This window comes from Blennius ocellaris (assembly GCF_963422515.1).
Source record: "Blennius ocellaris genome assembly, chromosome: 2".
Lineage (NCBI taxonomy): Eukaryota > Metazoa > Chordata > Actinopteri > Blenniiformes > Blenniidae > Blennius > Blennius ocellaris.
Genome location: NC_137651.1, coordinates 11,792,960 through 11,818,479, shown reverse-complemented (window position 1 = coordinate 11,818,479; position 25,520 = coordinate 11,792,960). Strand labels below are relative to the sequence as shown.

General features: G+C 42.1%; 1 protein-coding gene across 1 annotated transcript in view; it reads right to left on the bottom strand.

Moving 5' to 3' along the window:
* Positions 1-2,508: 2,508 nt before the first annotated feature.
* Positions 2,509-25,520, bottom strand: part of stx1a (syntaxin 1A (brain)) — a 71,404-nt gene continuing 48,392 nt past the window's right edge. Inside the window, exons 5-10 of the mRNA XM_080512027.1 lie at positions 21,409-21,482; positions 20,960-21,068; positions 10,041-10,114; positions 9,797-9,931; positions 7,519-7,629; positions 2,509-4,099 (exon numbers count right to left, since the gene is read on the bottom strand). Of these exons, the coding sequence (XP_080368153.1) occupies positions 4,022-4,099; positions 7,519-7,629; positions 9,797-9,931; positions 10,041-10,114; positions 20,960-21,068; positions 21,409-21,482 (581 nt within the window). The 3' untranslated portion in view covers positions 2,509-4,021. The remainder of the gene's footprint in view (positions 4,100-7,518; positions 7,630-9,796; positions 9,932-10,040; positions 10,115-20,959; positions 21,069-21,408; positions 21,483-25,520) is intronic.

Below are 25,520 nucleotides of genomic sequence, written 5' to 3'. Positions count from 1 at the left end.
CCAGCCTTACACCCCTGCGCGGGCTCTGAGGTCTGTGGATCAGAATCTGCTGAAGGTTCCACGCACTCGCTTTCTTCACGGGAGGTGACTGATCCTTCAAGGCTGTTGCTCCTCGGCTTTGGGATGATCTTCTGCCCTCTCTGCCCTCAGTTGACGCTGTTCAGATTCAGATTCAGATTCAGATTCAGATTCAGATTCACTTTATTTATCCCTTGGGATGACTCCCTCAGGGAAATTCGAGTTCCAGCAGCTTTAGCAGGACAGGAACAGCACACAGAGAGCAGAGAATAAAAAATAAATAAAATAGGATAAGTCTAAAAAAATAAAATAAGATAAATAATTATATACAATATTATGTAGACTCTTCACTAATCTTAACTAAGTAGAAATAGCAAAAGAATAAGAACTCAAAATAAAATATAAAGTGACAGGTGACATAAAAAAATGCACTGTGATTACAGTCAGGTTTATGAGTTGGGTAGCGTAGCTGCTACTTCCCTTCTGTCCTCAGACCCCTCAGACCCCTCAGACCCCTCCTCCCCCCCCAGTGAGGAGTTGTACAGCTTGATGGCCTGAGGGACAAAGGAGTTCTTTAGTCTGTTTGTATGACATTTTGGGAGTAGCAGTCCATCACTAATCAGGCTCCTCTGGTTGATGATGACGGCATGCAGAGGGTATTGACGGTCTTGTCCATAATGTCCAGCAGTTTTTTCAGTGTTCTCGCCTCTGCTACCGGCTGTTGATGCCTTCAAGAGTCAACTTAAGAGTCATTTATTTGTTCAGACTTTTAATTAGCTACTTTTATGCTGTTATGATGTTATGATTTTATGTTGTCTTGGCCATTTATATTTTTTGTGTTTCTTTCTGATATTTTTAACTGTGTTGTGAAGCACTTTGTGGCTTTTGACTGTGAAAAGTGCTATATAAATAAATCTTACTTACTTACTTACTACAAATGTACGACAAATAAACAACAAAAAGAAAACCCAACAAATAGCAAACTTGGGTCCACTTATTGTGAGAGATCACTGCTGGACTCTCACACACTGATCATGTGCAGCAGTTATTACTTGCTATTATAAATAGTCCCAGTGCAAGCCTAAGTGCATGCATGATTTGTCAGTGCATCTGTGGAAAACAATTTGTGTGTGTAATTAGATTTTTTTGTGTAGGCACTCTGCTCGAGGGTTTACTTTGACTTGTGCATGGCTACAATTTCCCGTGAATGTCTCTGTTGCCTTTAAGTCTGAGCTCAGGACAAAGAAAACAAAAGGTACAGACAAATCACACACACACACACACACACACACACACACACACACACACACACACACACACACACACACACACACACACACACACACACACACACACACACACACACACACAATTGCTTATGCAAATGTAACCTGTCTATCACCTTGTGAATAGAAATGGGACCCTGAGCTCTTTCACGTAATTTTAGAAGACCAACTCAGTAACTTATCAAGATATTAGTTTTGGTAAAGTGAAAATAACTGAAAACACAATGAAACAACAGCAGCAATAGATTATGAGTATAAGTGATAAATGTTTGTGAACTTTAAACCCTTGACAAATCCAGTTCCAGCAAACTGTCACACAGGAATCATATTAGAAGTGAACAAATAATGTTTGACTTCAGAAATACCCTGGTGCAGGCCAGTTTACTTGGAGTTCGCAGGAAAAAAATAATAACTTGGAGCTGTTCATGCACTTGGCTGCAGAATTCCCTGAAACTTTGTCTAACTCACCACCTTCTTGCTGCTCTGTCTCCTTCCGTCTCAGAACACTGGTTTTTACAAATAAATGACATAAAATACATTAAGCATTCGAGTAAACATTTACAAATTTCATACATTAACAAACCAAAATAATATGCAATTTAATCACTTTTTTATTTATCCAACTACTTATCGTGGGCATATATTTATTCATGTTTCACTGGGCTACATAAACATCAAAGTATGCACACAGATCAACGTACAGGGTACATACTCAATAACTCGCCACTTGCATCTACAAATCTAATCATTTCGCTTCAATAATATCCTTGTGAATATCTGTTTGAAGGGGTTTATTTCTTCTCCTTGTAGGAAATACATTTCACAGGGTTTTCTACTTTTATACATTATATTTACAGTTGTTTGAACTTTAAATGGTATTAAACACTCTTGTATTTTTGTGATTTGACTGCTGCTGGAAAGATAATCAACAAACAATTCAATAATGGCCCTCATGCTTAAAGTGTGGGGGTTTGTTTTTGCCCACTGTGGTTGTAGCCTTAATATTGTGAAATCATGCAAACATGCTGGTACAAACAGACTCTACATAAGTCTCACTCCAATTCCCTGTGTGGGTGTAAATATGTGCAAAGCAAAGCACAGAGTCTGGGTTGAATCAATCAGACAGACTTTACTTAAAAAACCAAAAAAAAGAAAATCAGATAAACGAACTCATGTCGTCACAATACAACACAAAGGCAACAAGTTCAGTAGGCAACATGGTAACATGTTCGCAGTCCCATCATGTCTGTCGAGACCCCCAAAACTGGTGTAAGAGTCTTTGGTGGGGTTACTCTGACTTCGCGCGGAAGCTTTCCTCGACAAATTTTATTTCACTCGCGACAATGAAGTGAACAGCTCGACGAGAAGTGTGCACAATTTAAAGCTTGGGGTTTGTGGGAAACAAAGACGTAAATCAACAAGATTTTGTCACAGAGCAGAATTATCGACTCCAACCACACCAAGACTCCATTTAAACAGCTTATTAGAACGTACTGGCAGTGTCAAGAGAGCTTTATATCAATCTATGAAACAAAGACACAGGTGGCTTCTCACAAGCATTCATCCCACGACTCGCACACTCAGACAAGCAGGTAAAAGTCACCACGCACACGTCCTCTGTCACATGAACACACAAACGTACACACACACACACACACACACACACACACACACACACACACACACACACACACACACACACACACACACACACACACACACACACACACACACACACACACTCGACACCGGAGCCACGAGAAGATATGCTTTACAAGTGCCGAGGTCGGAAATAAAGAACAGAAGCATGGCCGATGAAACATTTGGCAGTGTGACGAGTCTACAAGTAAAATATCCAACATCAGCACAGTTGTTTTCGTTGTGTTAAAATACAAAACACCACTTTACAGAGAACCAAGCCATGCAGGGGGTTTTTTTTGTAGGGAGGTAGAAGACATCCAAGAGAGAGAGAGAAAGTATAAATTAAGAAAAATAAAATAAAAAGGGTCAACTAAAATTCAAGTATATACAAATGAAGCAATGCCAACATGGCTTTGGAAACACTGTGGATGAGTGATCTGTTACTTTGCCTATACAGCAAAAACTAGATCAGTGGTTTTCAAAGTGTGGTGGAGGGCTCCATGAGGGGCCTGAGAGAGGTTCAGGGGGGCATTTCCAGCAAGATTTTTCCTTTAACCTTTCCAATAAGTGAACTCATGACAGAAATAAGTGTCAAGTAAAGCTGTCAAATATTTCATTTGTGCCTGAATTTATAGTACGTAAGTGTAATGAAGACAAACTAAATGATGAAATGGGCTTCAGTGCTCATCCTTCCACACTTTTAAAACCCCTGAAATTAATTGTTAGTACTGCTTCAGTGTCACATTTGAACATTGGAATGTATTAGTATAGCGTTACATATAATCTAGTAACTTTTTCATTCAAGAAACATCATATCTTTGACGACACTCAACACTCGGATACAGTTTGCAGCACCACACGATTACAGGTTAGCAACTCATGCGAAAACACCTCTGGCCCTGTATACTTTGTGTAAAATACAGAGTACGCCATGTTCCACGCTCTGTGCTGAATATTTAATAGATTGCATTTATGAAAACAGGAATATTTGTCATGTGTTTTCTGCCTGTGTGTGTGTGTGTGTGTGTGTGTGTGTGTGTGTGTGTGTGTGTGTGTGTGTGTGTTGTAGATGAGGTTCAGCCCAACGTTCCCCCAACGATTGAAGCAATAACGATTCCCAGAACCACACAGCATATAATAATCATAATTTTCTTCTACAAAGTTTATATAAAGAAAAAAGAAGATGGGGGGGAGAAAAAACCAAACATCCAAGGGAGGCAAGTGGGGAGCAGAGAAAATAAAAACCATGTTAGATTCTCTTCAATTAACTTCATCAGTGTTATTATTAATCAGAACAAAATGCACTTCAGAACAGAGGCCGATAACAGAAAGCTGCTTGTTAATGAGACTTTAACATATAACTGATGATATTGTTGGAGTGTGGCTGTGTTTAAATGATTTAAACTCTCTTGTGTTTAATCCATAAAGCTTTAATTGTTGCTTTTCATTCATGCCACGATTAACAGCTGACACAAACATGGTTGTTTATCATTTTTTTGTTCTCATTTATTATGCACTGTTCTACATGCATTCGTAATCAACCGATGCGAAGGTTTTGACTCAGTAGTTTCCAGAATTTTTGAGCAGAAAATTATCTGGGAAATGCTTGTTTACTGCTAACACAGGATTGGAATCAAACAAATCAATAACACTAAACTGTAAATAAAAAGCTAGAGAGAGTTGAGTTGGAGAGAAAACGTGGAAGAGAATTTCCAAAAAATTGAAATACCTCTACTGCATATAAATAATCAAGTCTACGATTTTAAAGCTGTTTTTTTAATTGAAGCTGATATTATAACAAATCACTTGTGCATTTGTGCGAGCGTCTCAATTTGTGTCGACATATTGATGTTTGCATATCAAGTCAAGATCTATATTTAGCCCTTTATTCTTTTTTACCTGGATTTGGACTTTGTTCCTATTTCTCTTCTGTGAGAAGTTTTGGTTTTGGATTTGCCCTTTTATTATGGTTCACCTTCTGAGGGAACCTGATCCACATTTGGATCGTCCATCCACATATTTTTAACAGCATCACATGTATCTTACCCATTAACCCTTAAATTCCTTAGCAAGTAAATATCAAAAATTTGCATTTCCCAACTTTCCTTGAATGGAATTTAATCAAGAGTCTTAGAAGCTCATTTATATGTTACCAAAACTTGTTGAGTCAAGATGATTTTTCTTTATAACTTGGGACATTTACATTTTGAATACTTAACCATCCAGCTGATGTTTTATATTGGTTGGAAAATGTACAGAACACATAGTAGGGCATGCACATGATGGAGCTTTGTCAGTCGGGACACACACTCAAGCAAAACACACAGCCAATTACTGCGCATGCACACAGTTAAAAGATTTTGCACATTATTTCAGTGGTCACACACACACACACACACACACAACACACACACACACACACACACACACACACACACACACACACACACACACACACACACAGAGGACAGGAATCACCTGCAACGCAATGGGCGGCTTCTGAGGTTACAAGCACTTACATTATCTGCTGCACATTGCATTAAATAACATTACAAAGTGGACATTTACACAGGACTACATTTAGTGGTGTGTTTCTATTCTTATGGTGTTGCTAACTGGGAGGATTGCACCCTGCTCTGTGAGGATTTCTGAGGGTCTCAACTGAGTCCCACAGCCAGCGAAATAATGATGACGGCCAGACATGCTGCAACGCACCCGCCTATGAGGATCACTTTCTGGATGAGGAAAACAATGAGAGCAAAGTGTCAGACAATGGATCGATGGAAGATAGAAGAATCCGAAAGATAATGATTGAATAGAAAGAAAAAAGAAGCAGCAATATAAAGAAATAAGTAAAGAAATATGTAAGGAAAAGTAAGTGAATCAAAAAGAGTAAATACATGAAGTATGAAAGAGAAAGAAAGCCAGAAAGGAACAAAGATGGAAAAAGAAACATGAAAACAAGGAAGAAATGAACAGCCTTTGATTATAAATATGTAAATATTCCTACACATGGCACTTAAAGATGTGTGAGTGCTATTACAGATATCAACCAAGAGGGGGCAGAGTTGTTCCATTGTAGTGAAGTTTGTTAAGCGAAGGACTTCGCTTCAAAAGTATTTCAAAATACTATCCCATTGTCGAGGAGATCAGTGTCCAGTGTAAAGGACAAACCACGAATCTGACCAAGTAACAAAATGCAGCTTTCAAACTTTGCAAATTAACATTTTCTGAGTAAATAACTGTAAAACTGTGTGTTTGTCTACTTAAGGTAAATGGGGACTTTGGATTTGTACCAATATAAGCCAGTGTCGTAGTTAGGTAGATACTTCTACTAGTTATTAGGTAAATTTCTGTTTTGCTTGTGTATTTTATAAACCTTCAGCAACAAGTTGTGTTCAGCTGTCGTAGCTGACACTTCTTACGGCTGTTTCCCAGTAGACATATTATTGATCTCAAGCCTCAGACCAATCCCTGCTTCTATGCTTCTATGTGCTTATTCACTCCTTCCTTCTTTTTTCTCTCCTCTTTTGGGTGCTTCATTTTGGGCTCACCACACTGGATCATCAACCATCTCCATTTTCTTCTTCACTCTATCCACGAATCACGAATCTATCCATGAAGGTCTTTCTTTTTTCCTCCTGCATCGCTGCTCCTTCTCAAACACCCATACTTCTCATCACTTCAGCTGTAAGTCACACTTATCAATTTAGCGACAGCTGCCATGCAAGGCGCTCAACCTGCATTGGGAGCAATTTGGGGTTCCGCTTCTTGTGACACTGACTTCAAGATTTGGACTGATTTTAAATACCAAATCTCGAAAATTATTAGATGACTCATAGTTTTAACTGTGTCATAGCTGCCCCAAAGAATCTCATGAAAATGATAATTCAGCATCTTACCAATGCAGGATATGGATTTATGAGGGCCTACATTTTGAAAGAACATCTCAGTAGAGATTAATTTGATTTTATAGTTGGACATACAAATGCAGAAATATAAATGCAGTCAAGTTAATAAAGTGAAGTTTTGGTTTCAATAAAAGTACAGCTGATTTGCCATAAAAGGGAACACTGCTAAACATCCCTTTTTGCTTGTCATTCTGTCGTTCACCATTAATCTAAACTTGTTTTGAGTAACATTGTGACTATCTGAGGTTCAAACGGCACCCTATTTAGTGATTGAAAAGTTGAGAATCTTTCCTGATTTCGGTCGCTGCCTCGCTGTGAAGGTTCAAAACGCAGACCAGTCGAGAAACACAGCTCTGGATGGTTGACTTCAAGTCATCCACCTTCACTTCCTTTTTTCTATTTGCATCTCCATCTGGTGTCCTCACATTCACACGTCACAAATATCGACATTGTTGTTTAATCAAGCTTAAATCATCCTTGATATGAAATGAAAAAGGGACACAGGACCCTTGTTGATCGTCGCTGCTGGATGTCGGTCACAACACACACACTTCATGCAACGTACAGCACAGGACAGGTGAGCATAACTGCACTCCACTCCAGACATGCAAAACATCTACAGCTATGCATGGCTTTGCATGAGTATTGTTTGAGCAACTCACCCTTCTGGCTTTGCTTTGATATTTAACCGCCTTCTTAGTGTCTGATACTGCCCTCTCCACATAGTCTACTGAGTGCTCCACATTGTACTCTATGCGGTCTATCATTTCGCCCTGGGAGAGGTCAGTTACAGTGGAGGTGTCGAGGACATGCAGCCAGAGGAAGAGGAGACAGTTGCAGATGTGAAGAGGGACAGGGGAAGGAGAGAGGGTGAATGAAAATGAGAGAGAGAGAGAGAGAGAGAGAGAGAGAGAGAGAGAGAGAGAGAGAGAGAGAGAGAGAGAGAGAGAGAGAGAGAGAGAGAGAGAGAGAGAGAGAGAGAATGATTAGGAGAAAGGGTGGGGAAAAGAGAGAGAGAGAGAGCAGTAATTAGAGTAGTAATTATGTCACCCGTTTGCTGGACTTTTTAAACTTTTTGCATTTTGGGATGCGCTCCTTTGCTTCCCCAACATATTCCTGGGCCTCCAAAACACTTCGTTCAATGTTGTTCACCAGCTCACCCTACAGAAATGAAAGAAAAGGAGTCACTTTGTGATAATGGAAGCCAAGCTTTGCTTGCTCTCACATTCAATATCATGTTTTATGATGACATAACATTTACATTTCAGCCATCTTTTTTCATATGATCATTAGATCACTGCCTCACAATCTAATTTTTATTTGGACATCCCCACCCCCATCCACATTCACTGTCATCTGTGCTTTCTCTGAACTGCCAAAACACTACAGTGAAGTCAAACCTCCGCATACAGGCCTACTTTCACCAACAGATGCAATGAGATGCAAGTCATTTTTTTTAACAGGCTCAGAGCAGATAAAGCCATGGTGTATTAGACTAATCTTGAATACGTTTAATGTATAGCAAAATCATTCTTTTAGCATCTAATACATACTTTCTGGATCTCTGTAGGTTTCACTTTTAGTATTGGTATTGTATGGCACCTATTCAAATGTGTATTAACTACATGGGGGCAGCGAATTAATGATTGACCCAAGATTGTTCAATAATTATCCATAGAAACAGCCATTAAAGCAAATTGCATGCCTGCATGGATGCATTGCAACAAAGATCTTTCAAAGCGTGAACATAAATGAAGTAAGGAATTACAGATGAATTACCTTGCAGTGTTAGAGGGACAGCAGCCTCCTCTGTGCTCTAGAGCTTAGAATCATTGAAGCGGTGTTTTGTTGTGGAACAGAAAAGTGGCAAAGACAACAGAGAGAATTGGGGAAAGGAAGAGCAAATCTGAGAAGAGCAAAATCAACACTCACGTCTCTTTGACCTGAACAACATGGCACTCAGACAATAGAAGTAGAAAGTAGTTAATTGAGTTGTTTGGAAAATTGTAAGCATGAAAATTAAAGTGTATATACTCATTAAAAACAAAATTAATTCCACTCCATTGTAGCAGTGTGTGCTATCATTCTAATCCCCACTGGCACAGTTTCTTATTCATGTGTTATCTTGTCCTGATTTACTTTTGCATAATTCAGAATATTTCTGATGAGTGAAATAGTTAATCTCTGTGGGGGTTCCGCCCACACACTCACGCACTCACAGATGGAAGCCGCACATTTTTACAGATTTACCTGAAAGTGCACCCTAAAGAGGAGAACAGGCAAGATAATTCAAAATATCCTCAGAAGATTTTCATCTAACCATCCATCTATCCATCCAAGTGGATGGCACACTTAATTGCTTGTGAACACAGCATGAACATATATCTAACAAAACGTCAAATTCCACAATTCCCAAATGCAAAAATAGAAAAAAAAAAGCTCAGGTCTATCTAACTTATCTTTTAGCCAAAAAATAAACTGTACCCTGAAATTGATGTGAATTTACTGAAATATTTTGCAAACAAAAAACCAGATGGAGCTGAAAACATAACCTTGTTCCAACTATGCTGGCACAGACAGACCTATATTTATCCTAATCCACTTTACAACTTGTCTATGTAATAAAAGGCTGCCAGTTTCCATCCGTCTGAAGTGTGGTTACTTGTGTTTTAATAGAGAGAAGCAGCAGCTGCTGCAGCATACTAAGCTGGTTAATGATTTCACTACACTGAACACAGCATGTGACCAAGCCTGAGCCAGGCCACGTTTCCAAACATAGATTCTGCATGTACACAGTGGCTATTATTTATCAATTGGCAGCTGGATGTTCATTACAAACGTATTGAGTGTTTTCAGGTTTGTTATCTGAGCATACATTTGGCTAAGCCCCAAACCACACAGCTGTAGGATTTGTGAAAGAAAGAGGAGCAGTGTTTTCACCTGGCTCTCCACCAGCATGGCCATGTCCATAAACATGTCGTGAAGCTCTCTGATGCTGTTTTCCAGCTTGATAATCTCATTGTGTCGAGTCTCAATCTCATTCATCGCTTGCTGGGTGATGTTGTCCATTATTATCTGTGAATTAAAAAATGTATGGACAAATTTGGAAGAAATTTTGATGTAGGAAAAAAGCAAAAACATGATTTACATGTGATTTTCATGCTCCATGTGCTGTATCACTTACCCCCGAGGTGAAGATAGCTGGGTTGTCACTCTCCAACATGCTTTCCAGCTCCTCATTTGTTGTGTTTCTTCCAGCTACAAGAAAACACATGCACACACACATGCATGCAAGCACACATATTAACACCCTTATAGCAGGAGTGTGAAGAGATTTATTTGCTTTTTACAGGTCCAAGCTCCAAAATCAAATAAAGCAAGTGCAGTTAAATCGGATTCAATAAGTCCTCCAAGCTTTTTTACCTTACTGTGATGTGCAAAAACACTCCTAAAAAACCCAGGTGGGATAAGAGTTGCCTGTCTTGTTCAAAAGCTTTGAAAGTGGCCCATTTACTCATGTTCAACTCAGACGGCAGATAAATGTTGGTGCGATGACGTTCAAGTCCATCTTCTGATGGTCTTAATACTCAGCAGTTTCCCTCCTCCAGAGTCTCTATGTGACCACCGAGCCTAACTGTGAAACAGCATTTCCTCTTGCTGATGCATTTGGTCCTCATCACCTTTATTTCCCCCGACAGAGTTGTCCTACTTCATAAACTTTCCCCTTACGCCTACATTAATATCTTTGCGTACGAGTGCCGAAATGGCCTGCTGAGCCGCTGCTCCTGGGATCCATTACTGCCCCGCTGATGCTGTAAGTCGCCGTCAGACGTCGTCAGCATCATCTCCAATCTTTCCTCCGCACATTTCAAATCCTCCACGGAGCTGCATACAGTATAAACAGGACGTCCTGCTTCTCTATCATAGTGATCCCATACAGAGATGTGCAGTTATCTTTACTGAATGGCAAGACAAACTCATTTAAACATGAACAGCTTTTGATTATGAAATAGTTAACAGCATCAAAATTTCAATACGACAGCCCGATCGATCAGAAAAATAACTTGATTTTGTTCTTCCTTCTTATAAACGCGAATAGCGATGAGCATATAACATTTTATTATGAATCTTTACAGCTTGTGACCTCTTAAAAGGAGGTGGCCTCTCCTGCGACATTGTGTTGCAGATATCCTGATTAAAATGCTTGAAACTTTTAAAAGGCGTCAACGTTTCCTTGGTAAATGGAGTTCACCTCCGTAGCCTTTTTCAATTGTGTGAATGGCCCCAAAGCGCTTTACATCGTTAATCACATTCACCCATTCACATGCCAATGGAGGCTGCGCCCATGCAAGGCGCTGGCACTCCAATGGGAGCAATTTCGGGTTCAGTGTGGACAGGTAGAGATGGGAATCCAACCTGCAACACTCCGACTAAGACGACTGACAACAGAGCCATGCCGCCTCATTGCACAAAGGGATGCTACAAAAAGGTCAGGAATCCTTCAGGAAAAATATGTCAGAACTAAAAAAAAATATGATTTTGTTTCAGTATAATGTGAAATACTCCCCCTTGAACTGCAACCTTATCGTGGTGGGGGAGTTTGAGCACCCGAATGACCCTCGGAGCTATGTTGCCGGGGGGCTTGCCCCCCCAGTAGGGTCTCCCAAGGCAAACAGATCCGAGGCGACGGGTCAGACTAAAAGCAGTTCACAAGACCCCATGGACACAATCACAAGGAGCAAGGTGACGTCGCCCGGTTTGGCGCAGCCGGGGCCACACCCTGGAGCCAGGCCCGGGGTGGAGGCTCGCACGCGAGCGCCTGGTGGCCGCGTTCTTGCCCGCGGGACTCGGCTGGGCTCAGCCCGAAGGGACGACGCGGGCCCCTCCTGCTCATCCTCCTGTGGACCCACCACCCACAGAGGCTGCCGTAGGGGTCGGGTGCAGTGTGGATTGGGTGGCAGTCGACGGCAGGGGCCTCGACGACCCGATCCCCGGACACAGACTCTGGCTTTCGGAACATGGAACGTGACCTCGCTGGGGGGGAAGGAGCCCGAGCTTGTGAGGGAGGTTGAGAGATACCGGCTAGATATAGTCGGGCTCACCTCCACTCACAGCTTGGACTCTGGAACCCAGCTCCTCGACAGGGGCTGGATACTCCACTTCTCTGGAGTTACCCGTGGTGTAAGGCGGCGGGCTGGAGTGGGCTTGCTTATTGCCCCACAGCTCAGCCGCCATGTGTTGGAGTTCACCCCGGTGAACGAGAGGGTTGCGTCCCTACGCCTACAAGTAGGGGACAGGTCTCTGACTGTTGTCTCGGCCTATGCACCGAACAGCAGTTCAGAGTACCCAACCTTCTTGGAGTCCCTGGGAGGGGTGCTGGATAGTGCCCCAACTGGGGACTCCATTGTTCTCCTGGGGGACTTCAACGCCCACGTGGGCAATGGCAGCGAGACTTGGAAGGGGGTGATTGGGAGGAACGGCCTCCCCGATCTGAACCCGAGTGGTGTTCTGTTATTGGACTTCTGTGCTAGTCACAGTTTAACGATAACGAACACCATGTTCGAGCACAGGGGTGTCCATAAGTGCACATGGCACCAGGACACCCTAGGCCGGAGGTCAATGATAGACTTTGTGGTCGTGTTATCTGATCTCTGGCCGCGTGTCTTGGACACTCGGGTAAAGAGAGGGGCAGAGCTGTCAACTGATCACCACCTGGTGGTGAGTTGGATGCGCTGGACCGGGAGGAGGCCGGATAGACTCGGCAGGCCCAAACGTGTTGTGAGGGTCTGCTGGGAACATCTGGCCGAGCCCTCCGTCCGCGCAGCCTTCAACTCCCACCTCCGGGAGAGCTTCTCACAGATCCCGAGGGAGGTTGGAGACATTGAGTCCGAGTGGACCATGTTCTCCACTTCCATTGTCGAAGCTGCTGCTCGGAGCTGTGGCCGCAGGGTCTCTGGTGCCTGTCGTGGCGGCAATCCCCGAACCCGGTGGTGGACACCGGAAGTAAGGGATGCCGTCAAGCTGAAGAAGGAGTCCTACCGGGCACTGTTAGCTCATAGGACTCCCGAGGCAATCGACAGGTACCGGCAGGCCAAGCGAGTTGCAGCCCGGGCTGTGGTGGAGGCAAAAACTCGGGTCTGGGAGGAGTTCGGAGAGGCCATGGAGGAGGACTTTCGGTCGGCCTCGAGGAAATTCTGGCAAACCGTCCGGCGCCTCAGGCGGGGGAAGCAGTTCTCCACCAACACTGTTTACAGTGGACGTGGGGAGCTGTTGACCTCAACTGGGGGCATTGTTGGGCGGTGGAAGGAATACTTCGAGGACCTCCTCAATCCCACCACCATGTCTTCCATTGAGGAAGCAGAGACTGGGTTCTCAGAGGTGGACTCATCCATTTCCCAAGCTGAAGTCACCGAGGTTGTTGTGAAGCTCCTTGGTGGCAAGGCACCGGGAGTGGATGAGATTCGCCCAGAGTTCCTTAAGTCTCTGGATGTGCAGGGACTGTCGTGGCTGACTCGTCTCTGCAACATCGCGTGGCGGGCGGGGACAGTACCTCTGGACTGGCAGACCAGGGTGGTGGTCCCTCTCTTTAAGAAGGGGGATCGGAGGGTGTGTTCCAACTACAGAGGGATCACACTCCTCAGCCTCCCCGGGAAAGTCTATTCCAGGGTACTGGAGAGGAGGGTCCGGCCGTTAGTCGAACCTCGGATCCAAGAGGAACAATGCGGTTTTCGTCCTGGTCGTGGAACACTGGACCAGCTCTATACCCTCCACCAGGTGCTTGAGGGTTCGTGGGAGTTCGCCCAACCAGTCCACATGTGTTTTGTGGATCTGGAGAAGGCGTTCGACCGCGTCCCCCGAGATGTCCTGTGGGGGGTGCTCCGGGAGTACGGAGTCCGGGGTCCCTTGTTGAGGGCTGTTCGGTCCTTGTATTCCCGGAGCAGGAGTCTGGTTCGCATTGCCGGCAGTAAGTCGGACCTGTTCCCTGTGCACGTTGGCCTCCGGCAGGGGTGTCCTTTATCACCGGTTCTGTTCATCATATATATGGACAGAATTTCTAGGCACAGCCGGGGGCCGGAGGGGGTCCGGTTTGGGGACCACAGAATCTCATCTCTGCTATTTGCGGATGATGTGGTTCTGTTGGCCCCATCAAGCCTGGATCTCCAGCGTGCACTGACACGGTTTGCAGCCGAGTGTGAAGCAGCTGGGATGAAGATCAGCACCTCTAAATCCGAGGCCATGGTTCTCGACCGGAAAAAGGTGGCTTGCCCACTCCAGGTCGGTGGAGTGCCCTTGTCCCAAGTGGAGGAGTTTAAGTATCTTGGGGTCTTGTTCACGAGTGGGGGAAAGATGGAGCGTGAGATCGACAGGCGGATCGGTGCAGCGTCTGCAGTTATGCGGACGTTGTATCGGTCCGTCGTGGTGAAGAAGGAGCTGAGCCAAAAAGCGAAGCTCTCGATTTACCGGTCGATCTTCGTTCCTACCCTCACCTATGGTCATGAACTATGGGTCATGACCGAAAGAACGAGATCCCGGATACAAGCGGCTGAAATGAGCTTCCTCCGTAGGGTGGCTGGGCGTACCCTTAGAGATAGGGTGAGGAGCTCAGTCACCAGGGAGGAGCTCGGAGTAGAGCCGCTGCTCCTCCACATCGAGAGGAGCCAGCTGAGGTGGCTCGGGCATCTATTTCGGATGCCCCCCGGACGCCTCCCCAGGGAGGTGTTCCGGGCATGTCCCTCCGGTAGGAGGCCTCGGGGCAGACCCAGGACACGCTGGAGGGACTATGTCTCTCGGCTGGCCTGGGAACGCCTTGGGGTGCCACCGGAGGAGCTGGAGGAAGTGTCTGGGGCGAGGGAAGTCTGGGCAACTCTGCTCAGACTGCTGCCTCCGCGACCCGGCCCCGGATAAAGCGGTAGCCAATGGATGGATGGATGGATGGATAATGTGAAATATTTAAAAAATATCTGTTGTTGTTTTCTTCGTTGGAATCTAGCTAAGTCATGAAAGTAAAAAGAAACTCTTTAATCTCTAAAATATTACCCTTGTTCAGTTGTTGTTGTTGTTTTTTAGTTTTCTGTTAAGTGGAAGCCTTATTTCTGTTTAAACTTAAACCATTGTTAAGTGAAAAATTAGCTGATAGAACAATAAACCTTCCAAAGATTTCATGATTTGTGTGAGATGTAGACAGTAAATCATCTTCAAAGTACTGTGGTTAAAAACAATAGAATTGGGTAAAGCTATATTCTATTCTATTTGAATTGTTACCATCAACCATTGGTTGATGTATTTAGGAGTCACTCAATAAAAATGGTTCATTATTAGAGGTCATACACCTCTGGCATCGTAGCTATCATCAAAACTAACAATAGCTATAATAAAAGCTCCTGATACAGGGATAGTGAGACAGCAGTTCTTCAACTAACCCTAAAACAAAGCGAAAGAAACTACTTTATGCACTTATCCTCAGTAGAGTTCACGACTGTAATGAAATCATAACAATTTCTCTATGAGAGTTATTTCAATGTTTCGTATCAAGAATAAAAAGAAGATAAAATTGCTCTTGATAGCTGACATAATTTTTCCTGAGTCGGCATACTAATGAGGTGTATTAACTTATGACCTTAATCTGTTATTGTAAAATGATTCAAGACCACTCACGCTGCAGCTCTTCTGGGAAATTAGCAAAGTTTGCTTGACTGTTTAAAAGAAGTGTTTGACATTTTGAGAGTAGTACTGATCCGCGGAGCACAAAGAAACAAGGCCAAACAGCAAGCAAGTCGAGTTATTTTCAGGTACACAGGTAAGAATACAAACACAGACAACGAACTACACAAAATTAATCTTTAATCAAGACCAAACCCCCCCCCCCCTCCTCCTCCCAAAAAAACAACAACAAAAAAACAAAAAAACCTAGGTCAACAGAAATATACGAGTCAAAACAGCAACCAAATTTAGAGACAGACATCTGGGAGAAAACAAAGATAAGAAGCAGAAACATTAACAGGAAGATGAACATATAGGAAGATGGGAAGCACAATTTATGGGGATGACAGAGCACGGTCGGTGTGCAGTGCATTGTAGCAAAAAAAAGTCGTTTCACACCATCAAATACTATCAATGCAACAGATGCTGAATGAGAAAAAAACACTGAATAAGTCAATCAGGCAAAAAAAAAAAAGACAAACAAAAATCATGAAAGTGTAGTGAAAATAATTAGAAGACAGAGCTAAAATAACAAAAGCTGAAAGGTCTTCATGAGTTAAATATGAAGTTGGGATAATTTTATCACCGTTGCAGAGAAAAGTTACATTGCATGTTCTTGCAGGAATTACCTGATGGGAAATTCCCACAACGTTATAAATTGGCGAAGATGTTGCACAAAAAAAAAAGGTTTAGTATTCAGGACTATGGCTTCACATTAAAAAACAAAATGAAAAAATAAATGAAAACAAACCTTGTTTTGATTCTGGGCTTCGGTTTCCTTTTACCTAAAGTTTTCAGGTGCTCCATGTGAGTGCGTGTGTTTTTGACAGATACTCGAGTTTCCTTCAACAATTCAAAAACATGCATGTGAGGTAAATCGGTGTCTCCACATTAAAAGGTGTATCTGTGTGTTTTTCCTGTTATAGACTGGCGACCTGCCTTCACCCATCATCATGCTCCAGCTCCTCTGCTGCAACATAAAGTGGTCGAGAATCTAGATGGATGATTGGCACTACTCAACCAGCATTGTCAAATACGGCTCTACGTTTTCCTCTTTGATGGACTTCAGGCAGCTGTGGCTCATATTCACTTTCAGATGCAACTACAAGACCTGAATTCTTGACCTAATCAGAGCATGTGTGATGAAGAAAGGGGGTTGGTGTGGTGGCCGGGCCTCAGTGGTAGAGCAGGCATGTTGATGGTGACAGATAATGGTCCAGATTCAGAACCCATGATTACTTTCATGAGTGGAATACTGATGAGCACGCTCACTAGCATTTCCCAGTGCAAGAACACACACAATCCCATATGTGCTGTTTTTCTTCAGGTACATTTCTTTCTTCAAATATTGAGGATATTATATGTAACCTAAGACTCACATCCAAATCAAAGCAGCCGGTCACTGTCTTGTTGTAATTAACGGGTCACATGGTTTCAATACAACACTATGCCCAGAATATGCTTATATTCAGCAATTGTATCTCACAGTTTGACAAATGAGACGACAAGGGGCGAACACAGTGAGGAGTGAGAGGACCACCATCACAGTGATCAATTCCCAATCTGCTCTGCACGTCAGACAAAAGCTCTATGGTTGGGTCAAACACTATGACATTAAATCAGAGTGAGAATTGAAAGACGGAGATGAGTGACAATGAGTTACAGATAATTGTGGAAAAAAAAAAAAAAACAACAAAAGAATGAAGGCATTATGTGCATTATGTGACAAATCCCTTGTTTTCTCACACATGCACACACACTTTTTTCAAAATCCTTGACAGGCTCTGAGGGAGGCTCTTATTTGTTACCATGGAGACCCAATTCCTGAGAAATCTAATATAAAACCTGGAAAACTCACTTTACCCTTATTGTTTATGGGTTATTGAATTGTTAATACTGTGCTGCTACCAGTAACAATATCATTGCTATTATTAAACAGCTCAAATGAAGCAAAACCCTAAGGAACCAGGTAAAAGACAACACAAACGTTCAGGCATTAAATGCAAAAGCAGCCATCGATTCTTGTGCTGAACTTTGCATCATTTTTCCCTGCACAAGGATGAGAAATCAGGCATTATTTCTTTTTACATTTCACTCACTGGCACACGAGTATTGCCATGCTGTTACACAAGCAGAATTTGTTGTGTCTCCCTGTTTGCCTCTGGCACTGTGAACGCTATTCTCACAGCCTAAGGAATGTCCACTGAGAAACAAAATGTAAGTATAAAAAGTCAAAGAGACCATGCAATGCTTATGAGGAAGCCGCATCATCCCAGTGGGCCAGCCTACATGCTCCCAGAGTATAAAAGCCAATACATGTCTTATATGCGGCTTTGTCGATCAACCGTTTAAGAGATATTTTTTTGTGTCAGTTTACATTTCACTATGGGTGACATCATGGCCTGTCACAGATGTTTTACTGGGTGTTGGTGCAGATTAGTGTTCCAGATCATTTGTAAGGGAGCAGGCACAATCAGGTGACGCATGAATGTTTTGAGCTCTTTTTAATTTGAATTCTTGTGTGGACGAAAGTTGAGGGGAGTGCGTTTTTTTTTAAAAATCATTGTCAGAGGTAAACTATACATTTGTAAACGAGGACGGTGTGCATGAAAATGCCACAGTGGATCCATTGATTTGTGAATGTTTGTAGTTGTATGTGCAAGTTTAAGTCCCCGGTTTGGGAAATGTGTACACGAAACCTTGTCAAGCTTGTATATTTCTACCTCTCGAAATAATAAATAGCAGAGTCATTTGGATTCAAGGTGATACCGTCTGTTGTGAACTCGGTTGTTATGCAAACCGGAGCAAAAATGCTGCCTTTAACAAAAATATGTTTATTGTACATTCAGTTCCACTTCAATTTTCCTCTTGTGTCTATATTCAGCAGGTTGGTGCAGCAGAGGTGAAGAGCAAACATCAATAATCCATCTGACAGACCAGACAAGCTGTGCGTGTGACACAATGTTATTGATTCGTTGGAAAAAGTGTTCAAAGTGGAAATATAGCCGTTTTTGTAGTATCATGTAAAAGAAACGTCAATGCATTGGATGAAAGCATTGACTTAATGAAACCACAAGTGAAAAACTAGAGATTTGTGAATGTCTTCTTGTCTACAAAGTCCACATTGTTGCCTTTCTTTTATCTGCCTCATACATGATTTTCCTGCTCCTTTTTGTGCTTCCATTCCTTCTCTGTGCCCTTCGTCTGCATCTAATCCCTTCCCTGACGACAGGTGATCTCAGTTCAGGCCTCCTGTGACTCCACCAGCTGACAAATCAAATCCAAATGGATCTGGAGGAGCTCAAGCAAAAAGTGAGTCAGGTAAGTGTGTGTATGTCAACTATAAGAAGAGGATTTGTGTTAGTCCTTTGATTAACCCCATAGAGTGCACTGTTGTTCTTTTAACAGAAATACATTTGGCATACAAACAATGGATGGAGGTCTGACACACACACACACACACACACACACACACACACACACACACACACACACACACACACACACACACACACACACACACACACACACACACACACACACACACACACACACACACACACACACACACACACACTGCATTTGTCCACTCTAAACTGACGGACAGCCAGAGGAAATCACATAGACGTCCAATTGCCCTGCAACATAACTGCCCATGTGATGCTCCTCTGCTATTACTGCTCAGTGAGTCAGAGCATTAGTCTCTGTATGCATGCATGAATGCATGCGGGTGTGTTTTTGTCTATATGTGTGTGTCTGACGACTGTCGGGGGCAGATGGCATAGTGCAGTCTGCCAGGATTCTGGGGCAGAGGCCATATCAACTCCCTGGTCCAGGAGCACTGACCCTGCTGCTTATACCTGTCAAATCATATTTTACATACCAAGTGACAAGAGTAAGATAAGCTCCAATCTGAGCTGCGTCAGACTGACATGCGTATGCATCTCAATGTGGGTATTATTGGTGATGTATGTGCTTTGTGAAGAGCTAAGAGTGTGAGAATCGTTGATTTGGCGCACCACATCAGACAAACTCCAGGTGAAATTGACAGAATAACCAGAAATTTAACTGGAAACAAAATTAATAGAGACATATTTTGTATTCCTTTCTGAAAATGTGTCATTAATGACGAGGAGAAATGACTATATTGCGATGTTAAATGTCACGTTGTCACTAATTTACACTTCTGTGTCTGCTCAGGTTTAACAAGTCAAAGGCATCAAACAGACTTGATCTGAATTCCTTCGAACCCCATTTTATGAATATAAAGAGCAAGATACAGATTTATTGTTCATTGTTAAATTCATTCTTCTTCCAATATCTGCTGTATCGAGGCTCGAGTTGTAGAGATTTTGGGATAATCTTTTGTAAAGACCAGGAAAAACATGGACGTGCCACCAGTCCATCATGTGCCCAATACAGGAAGACAGTCAATCACACACTAATCATCAAGGCAAAAGTCACCAACTGACATTTACGAAGCAGAAGTTGAGTTAATGGAATACACTCTGTCATTGGCTGAATATTTTTTAACAATGACAGAAAAAAATGTGGATCATAATGGAGAGGGGTGAAGTCTGGGAGAAATTTGCTGTTATCTGCATATTCATGCAAAAGTCTTTTATAGACCACACGGTTTCCACAGGTTTTATATATGAAATAAAAATTCTGACTAATGAGTGTTTGTGTCTGCAGGGTGCATTTTTTTGTTCTGAAATAAAGCAATTTCTGGCAAGTTGTATTGTATTGTAAATGATGTTGGTTGTAGTTGAAGCACCTCTTATCATTTAGATGTGCAGCACTATGTTTGAATGTACTTCCTCTTGTAAATAAATCGAAGTTATGGAGCAACAGTATTCCACAGAGTCAGGATCATCAGTTTAACTACCATGTTTAGTCTGCAGAAGCCTTTTTTTTCTGGGTGGATCAGGAGCTACAGAGTGAAAATGGTCCAGCAACAATTCATAATAGTCTTTCACATCTATAACATGTCAAACTATATGTCAAAGGCACCAATCCAGCCCGGAGGTTTGGATCAAGCTGACAAGCATTTGACTGGACTGACAGACTGAAGGTATCAGAACAGAAAATGAGCGAGTGACAGGAAGTCATTTAATTCCCTGTGGTGTGACATAGATGAAGACCACCAATGTTGCATCTGAGGGCACCACATGACACACTAAGACAATAATTAGCATTCCAGGTTTGCTCCTACTTTCCTCGGTCTGTTCATCACTCCAGTAGTAATCAGAATGAAGAGTGAGCCATCAACTGGTGATTTAATATAGCAACATTTGTTTTTGACACAAGCTGATCAATTATGTGCAAGTATTGTCATAAAATCAACGTGTGTGCAGTTGGTATGCAGGGTGGCGGTTGGGGCAGTGTCCGAGGTGTACTCACTTATCTCCAGCTGTCTCTGAATACGTCCCTTGCAGCGCTCCCTGTAGTCCGACTGGGTGGTGTTGTATTCTGACATTACTTCAACGAACTTGCGGGACAGTGTGGAGTGCTGGAGAAACCCCCCCCCCCAAAAAAACACAGAACACTTGACTGAAGCCTGCTCGATGCCAGAAGCAGACACTAAATTAATGAGCGAATTCAATGTTAAAAGAAGAGGAGGTGAGAAATACTCAAGTGGAGCTGTGTCCCATTTGCATATTACACTCTAGTTCCAGGAAAATTAAGTGAGTTAATACTGGAAAAGTGGCAAAATCAGGTACACTTAAAACAGCACGGTAGAAAACACTGAACTGCTCATGCTTCTTGCAACATTTCAAATAAACTGAATTGCAGGGAGAAGTGAAAATAACTGTCTTATATCACAGACAGACAGATCAAATGAAGTGTACCTGTGTTTTACGTATCCTCAGGTCAGCTGACGACCTGTTCTGGCCCTCTTCATGCTCAATGGTTTGCTGAATACCTGCACGCACGCACGCACGCACGCACGCACGCACGCACGCACGCACGCGTGCACACACACACACACACACACACAGAGAGAGAGAGAGAGAGAGAAGGATTGATGCAAGTGAAAGACAGAACGGCTAGAATTCTGCTTGATATTGATATTTCTGTTAATAAAGAGCAGCATGTTCTGTAGTTTTGATAAGCTACAGTTCTTGCTCTGCACCAGTCGGCCATTTCAAAGCAATCTGTGATTAGGAATAATATTTTTGTCTGTTAGCTCCCATGGACAAACAGTGAAGGTGGGTAAAGGTCTGTCCACAAACACAAACCAGGTAAAAATAATCAAAAAATGGTGATACTTTCAAAATTCAGCCTTGTTTTGCTGTTTTCCCCGTGTCTCACAGTGACAAGTATGGTTGTGCTTTCTCTTGTTTGTTTTACACTCAAATAGGTAGCTGTCAGTGTTGATCTGGAAGGGTTTGCCAGATGCACTTGCACTTCTGACTGGATAAACCCAAAGCCTCAATTCACATTACACCTCATCTGGGTTTGACCGAGACATAATATGAATGTGACCCATTGCTCAAATCATCCCAAGCAGAAACAACTAAAACCTTGTTATTAAGTGCAATTTGTTTTGAGTGGTCAAAGTTAGAAGAAGCACCCTGTGTGAACTCTACCATCAAACTGAAAACCTCCACAAAAAAACAAGAAAAAAAAAAAGCAATTGAAAACTGCTTTTTTGGGGGGTGTTACAGATGGTAGAAGACACTCTCAGAAGATTTGAACCAAGCACAGTAAATTCAAATCCAACCATTTGTTTTTCACACACTCTGAAGACCTGATTAAGAGGAAGGCTGAGCTGATGGTTGCACAAGCAAATGCTCGAGGAAAAGGTCCGAATCAATATATCACTGTGGGCGATGGATATTTACAGTGAATTTCATGGTAATCTGGTCAGTCATTGTCACGCTTTAAATCAGTGTTCAACACACTGAGAGAGAGATTGTTCACCACGGCAGCCTCAGAGAACTCTGACACCTGCAATCAAGCGGACACTCTCCATTTATAAAACTACAATTATAGCCAGATGAGGTTATTAGTCACTTATGCTGGAAATAGAATAAGTGGTTGCATGGCAGAGGTCAGAGTGTTCATCTAGATACAAAATACTTGACTGGATAACACTACTTAGAAAAAAACCCCAAAACAATCATATATATATATATATATTTTTTTTTTTTTTTTTTTTTTTTTTGTGCACATTTCCTTTGTTGTTTTTTTTTTAATAAAAAAAAAGAAAGACATTTTTAAATACATTACAGTCATTCCAATTTGCTTTTATAGAGAAAATAGAAAAGCCCAACATATCCACATGAGCAAGCAGTTGTGTTTGCGACTGTGGGAAGGAAAAACTCCCCCCAACAGGGAGAAACCTTTGCAGAAACCAGACTCAGAGGTGGCGGCATTCTATGGACCGGTTGGGGTGAAAGGATAGAGGAGAGGAGAGAAAAAACAGAAAGATAGACTTGGTGGGGAGATACATACAATACCCTTGCTAGAGCTACATACATTTTTTTTCTTTTTAATAATACAGTAATCACAGTGATCTAAATATTTTCCAACTGCCATGAGATTAAACCAGCCTGAGCAACAACAGAGCAAAAACCAAAATAATCACAACAATTATAACAAAAGCAAAAATAAAAGGACATAAAACAAAGAGAAAACAAAGAGAAAACAAAGAAAAAGAAAGAAAAAAAAGAATGAAAAACAAAACAAAAACAACAACAAACAAACAAAAACAGGAAGAAAAACAACAAAACAACAACAACAACAACAAAAACAGCAAACAACTTGATTTTGATAATTAACAGAACAATCTCGTCAATGAGGAGTGGAAGTGTGTGTGTGGCTTGTCCTCTGGATGTGAATGGAACTGTTGTGGGGGGGCCCGCAGCACCACCCCGGGGGCCGAGGCCACCAGGGCCGGACGCCGCCACAATCAGATAGATTTTAATAAAAAATATTTTTCATGTAAACCTCAGAGAGTCATTGCAGAGCAGCTGGTGCCGAGTGAAACATAAAGGAAATCACTGTATGCACTGTGCTCCTTAGTCTCTCTGCACACAGCGTCAACTGGCACACGTAATGATTATGGTTACCTTTCAAGGCAACATCACAGCTCATAGGTGATTGTGAAGGTTTCAAAATGATGACATATGCAAGGATTTTCAAAAAAGGTGCTAATGAAACATCCAACATTAGCATCAGTTTGCCGGCTAAACCTGAATCCATTAGCGATGCTAATATAGCTGAGACTTTAGGAAAAATTGCATGTCGTCTGATCATCTGACAAAAACCCCCCCCCAAAAAACAAAGAGCGTTTTTACATGCAGCCATCATGGTTTCCTCACACAGTAGCAGGTCCTGTCACTCAGCAGTCATTATGATGTGATTGTGCCAGAAAAACGCAGTGGCAGTCATTTATTTTAATGTATTCTGCCATATCAATAATTTAGAGATAATGTCAAAAGGGATTTGTGGAATGAATATAATTCCAAAACCATTATGGTAATGATTAAACCAGCTTCATGGCCTTGTTGAATGTATGAATTCAGGGTCCTCCGAACAGAACAGAACAGTATTTAGCTTGTGAGCATACAGGTACAAGGTCCCATGTTTGTTTCACATTATACAAACAAGATGATTACGATGCTGATTTTTCCAACAATATAATAACCTTATTAAACAAACAAAAAGGAAAAGGCATTTGCATTTGCTGTAGCCTATTACCTATTTGCTGAAGCATTGCATAATGGCATTACGTACTCTATTATTGACCTTTTGTAATGGTGCAAATAGTCTTTAATCTCAACAATTTTCTTTGTTAATTCTTGAGACAACATATTGTGTTTGTCAGTTTGAATTTCCAATAATGTATAAAGAAAATTCAGTGCACTAAAATACTAAAATATATACAGACACTTCCTTCAAACATTTGGACACTATTTCATAAAGCCTGTTCGAGATCTGTTATGCTGCTAATCAAGGAACTCCCTTTTTCTTCTTTATAAAACATTGGAATTGTGGCATAATTATTAGTGTTACAAGATAATGACTTTTTAAGGAGGTTGGATTAGTAAATCCTTCATACTGATCAATGAAGCAGTAACCATGGTAATTGATGGAGCTTTTCTTCTCTCTCAGAGTACAGATACACAAAGGTGTCCTGTAGTCTTGGCTGATCTAAACTGAAGCAGCACAGTTGCCTTGTAAAAGGGTCTGCTCTACATATGTGTGTCTGGAAGGCCACAGGCATGCAGGACAGAGTATGGGAGCAATTATCTTCAGATTCTCTGCACTCATTTTATTCCCTTTTTGTTGTAAGATACTGTACTTGGTACGATATGTGGTATGATCTACTTTTCACCAGCTGAGCCCTTTGGGAGAAACACATGGGCGTGTTTCATTTAAAGGACCCACTTATGTGGTGGAGGCAGAAGATTTTAGGCTTCAGGATTTCAGCAATGACACATAAATATTTACAATTCAAAAGCACCAATTACAGTCATCTCAAGGCATCTGGCTTCATGATTAAAAAAACACCAATAAATCCCACATGTGAATGCTACTTTGATGATTAGTCTAAATGATGTATACAGGGTAGTGAGTGAGAGTGAGAGAGAGAGAGAGAGAGAGAGAGAGAGAGAGAGAGAGAGAGAGAGAGAGAGAGAGAGAGAGCGCTAACAAACTGTTTTGAAGTGTTCTCGTTATGTGGAATAGGTGGGATGATGACAGAGAAATCTTGTTATAATATTACAAGCCTTACACTCAATACAGAAAAATATAGGTATAAATAATGAGCAAAGACTCTGGAAAAGGTGTGTTAGGTGAGCGAGCAGTGGTATCATTCATTATGCTTGCAAATAGTACGGTACTGTAACAGCCTGTTTGCTGGAGTGTGACTAAAACCCTGTGCGCACTCATGCATGTGAACCACAACCACCACCTCAGCAGCGAATGACACTAATCAGTCGGTCCACTGCAG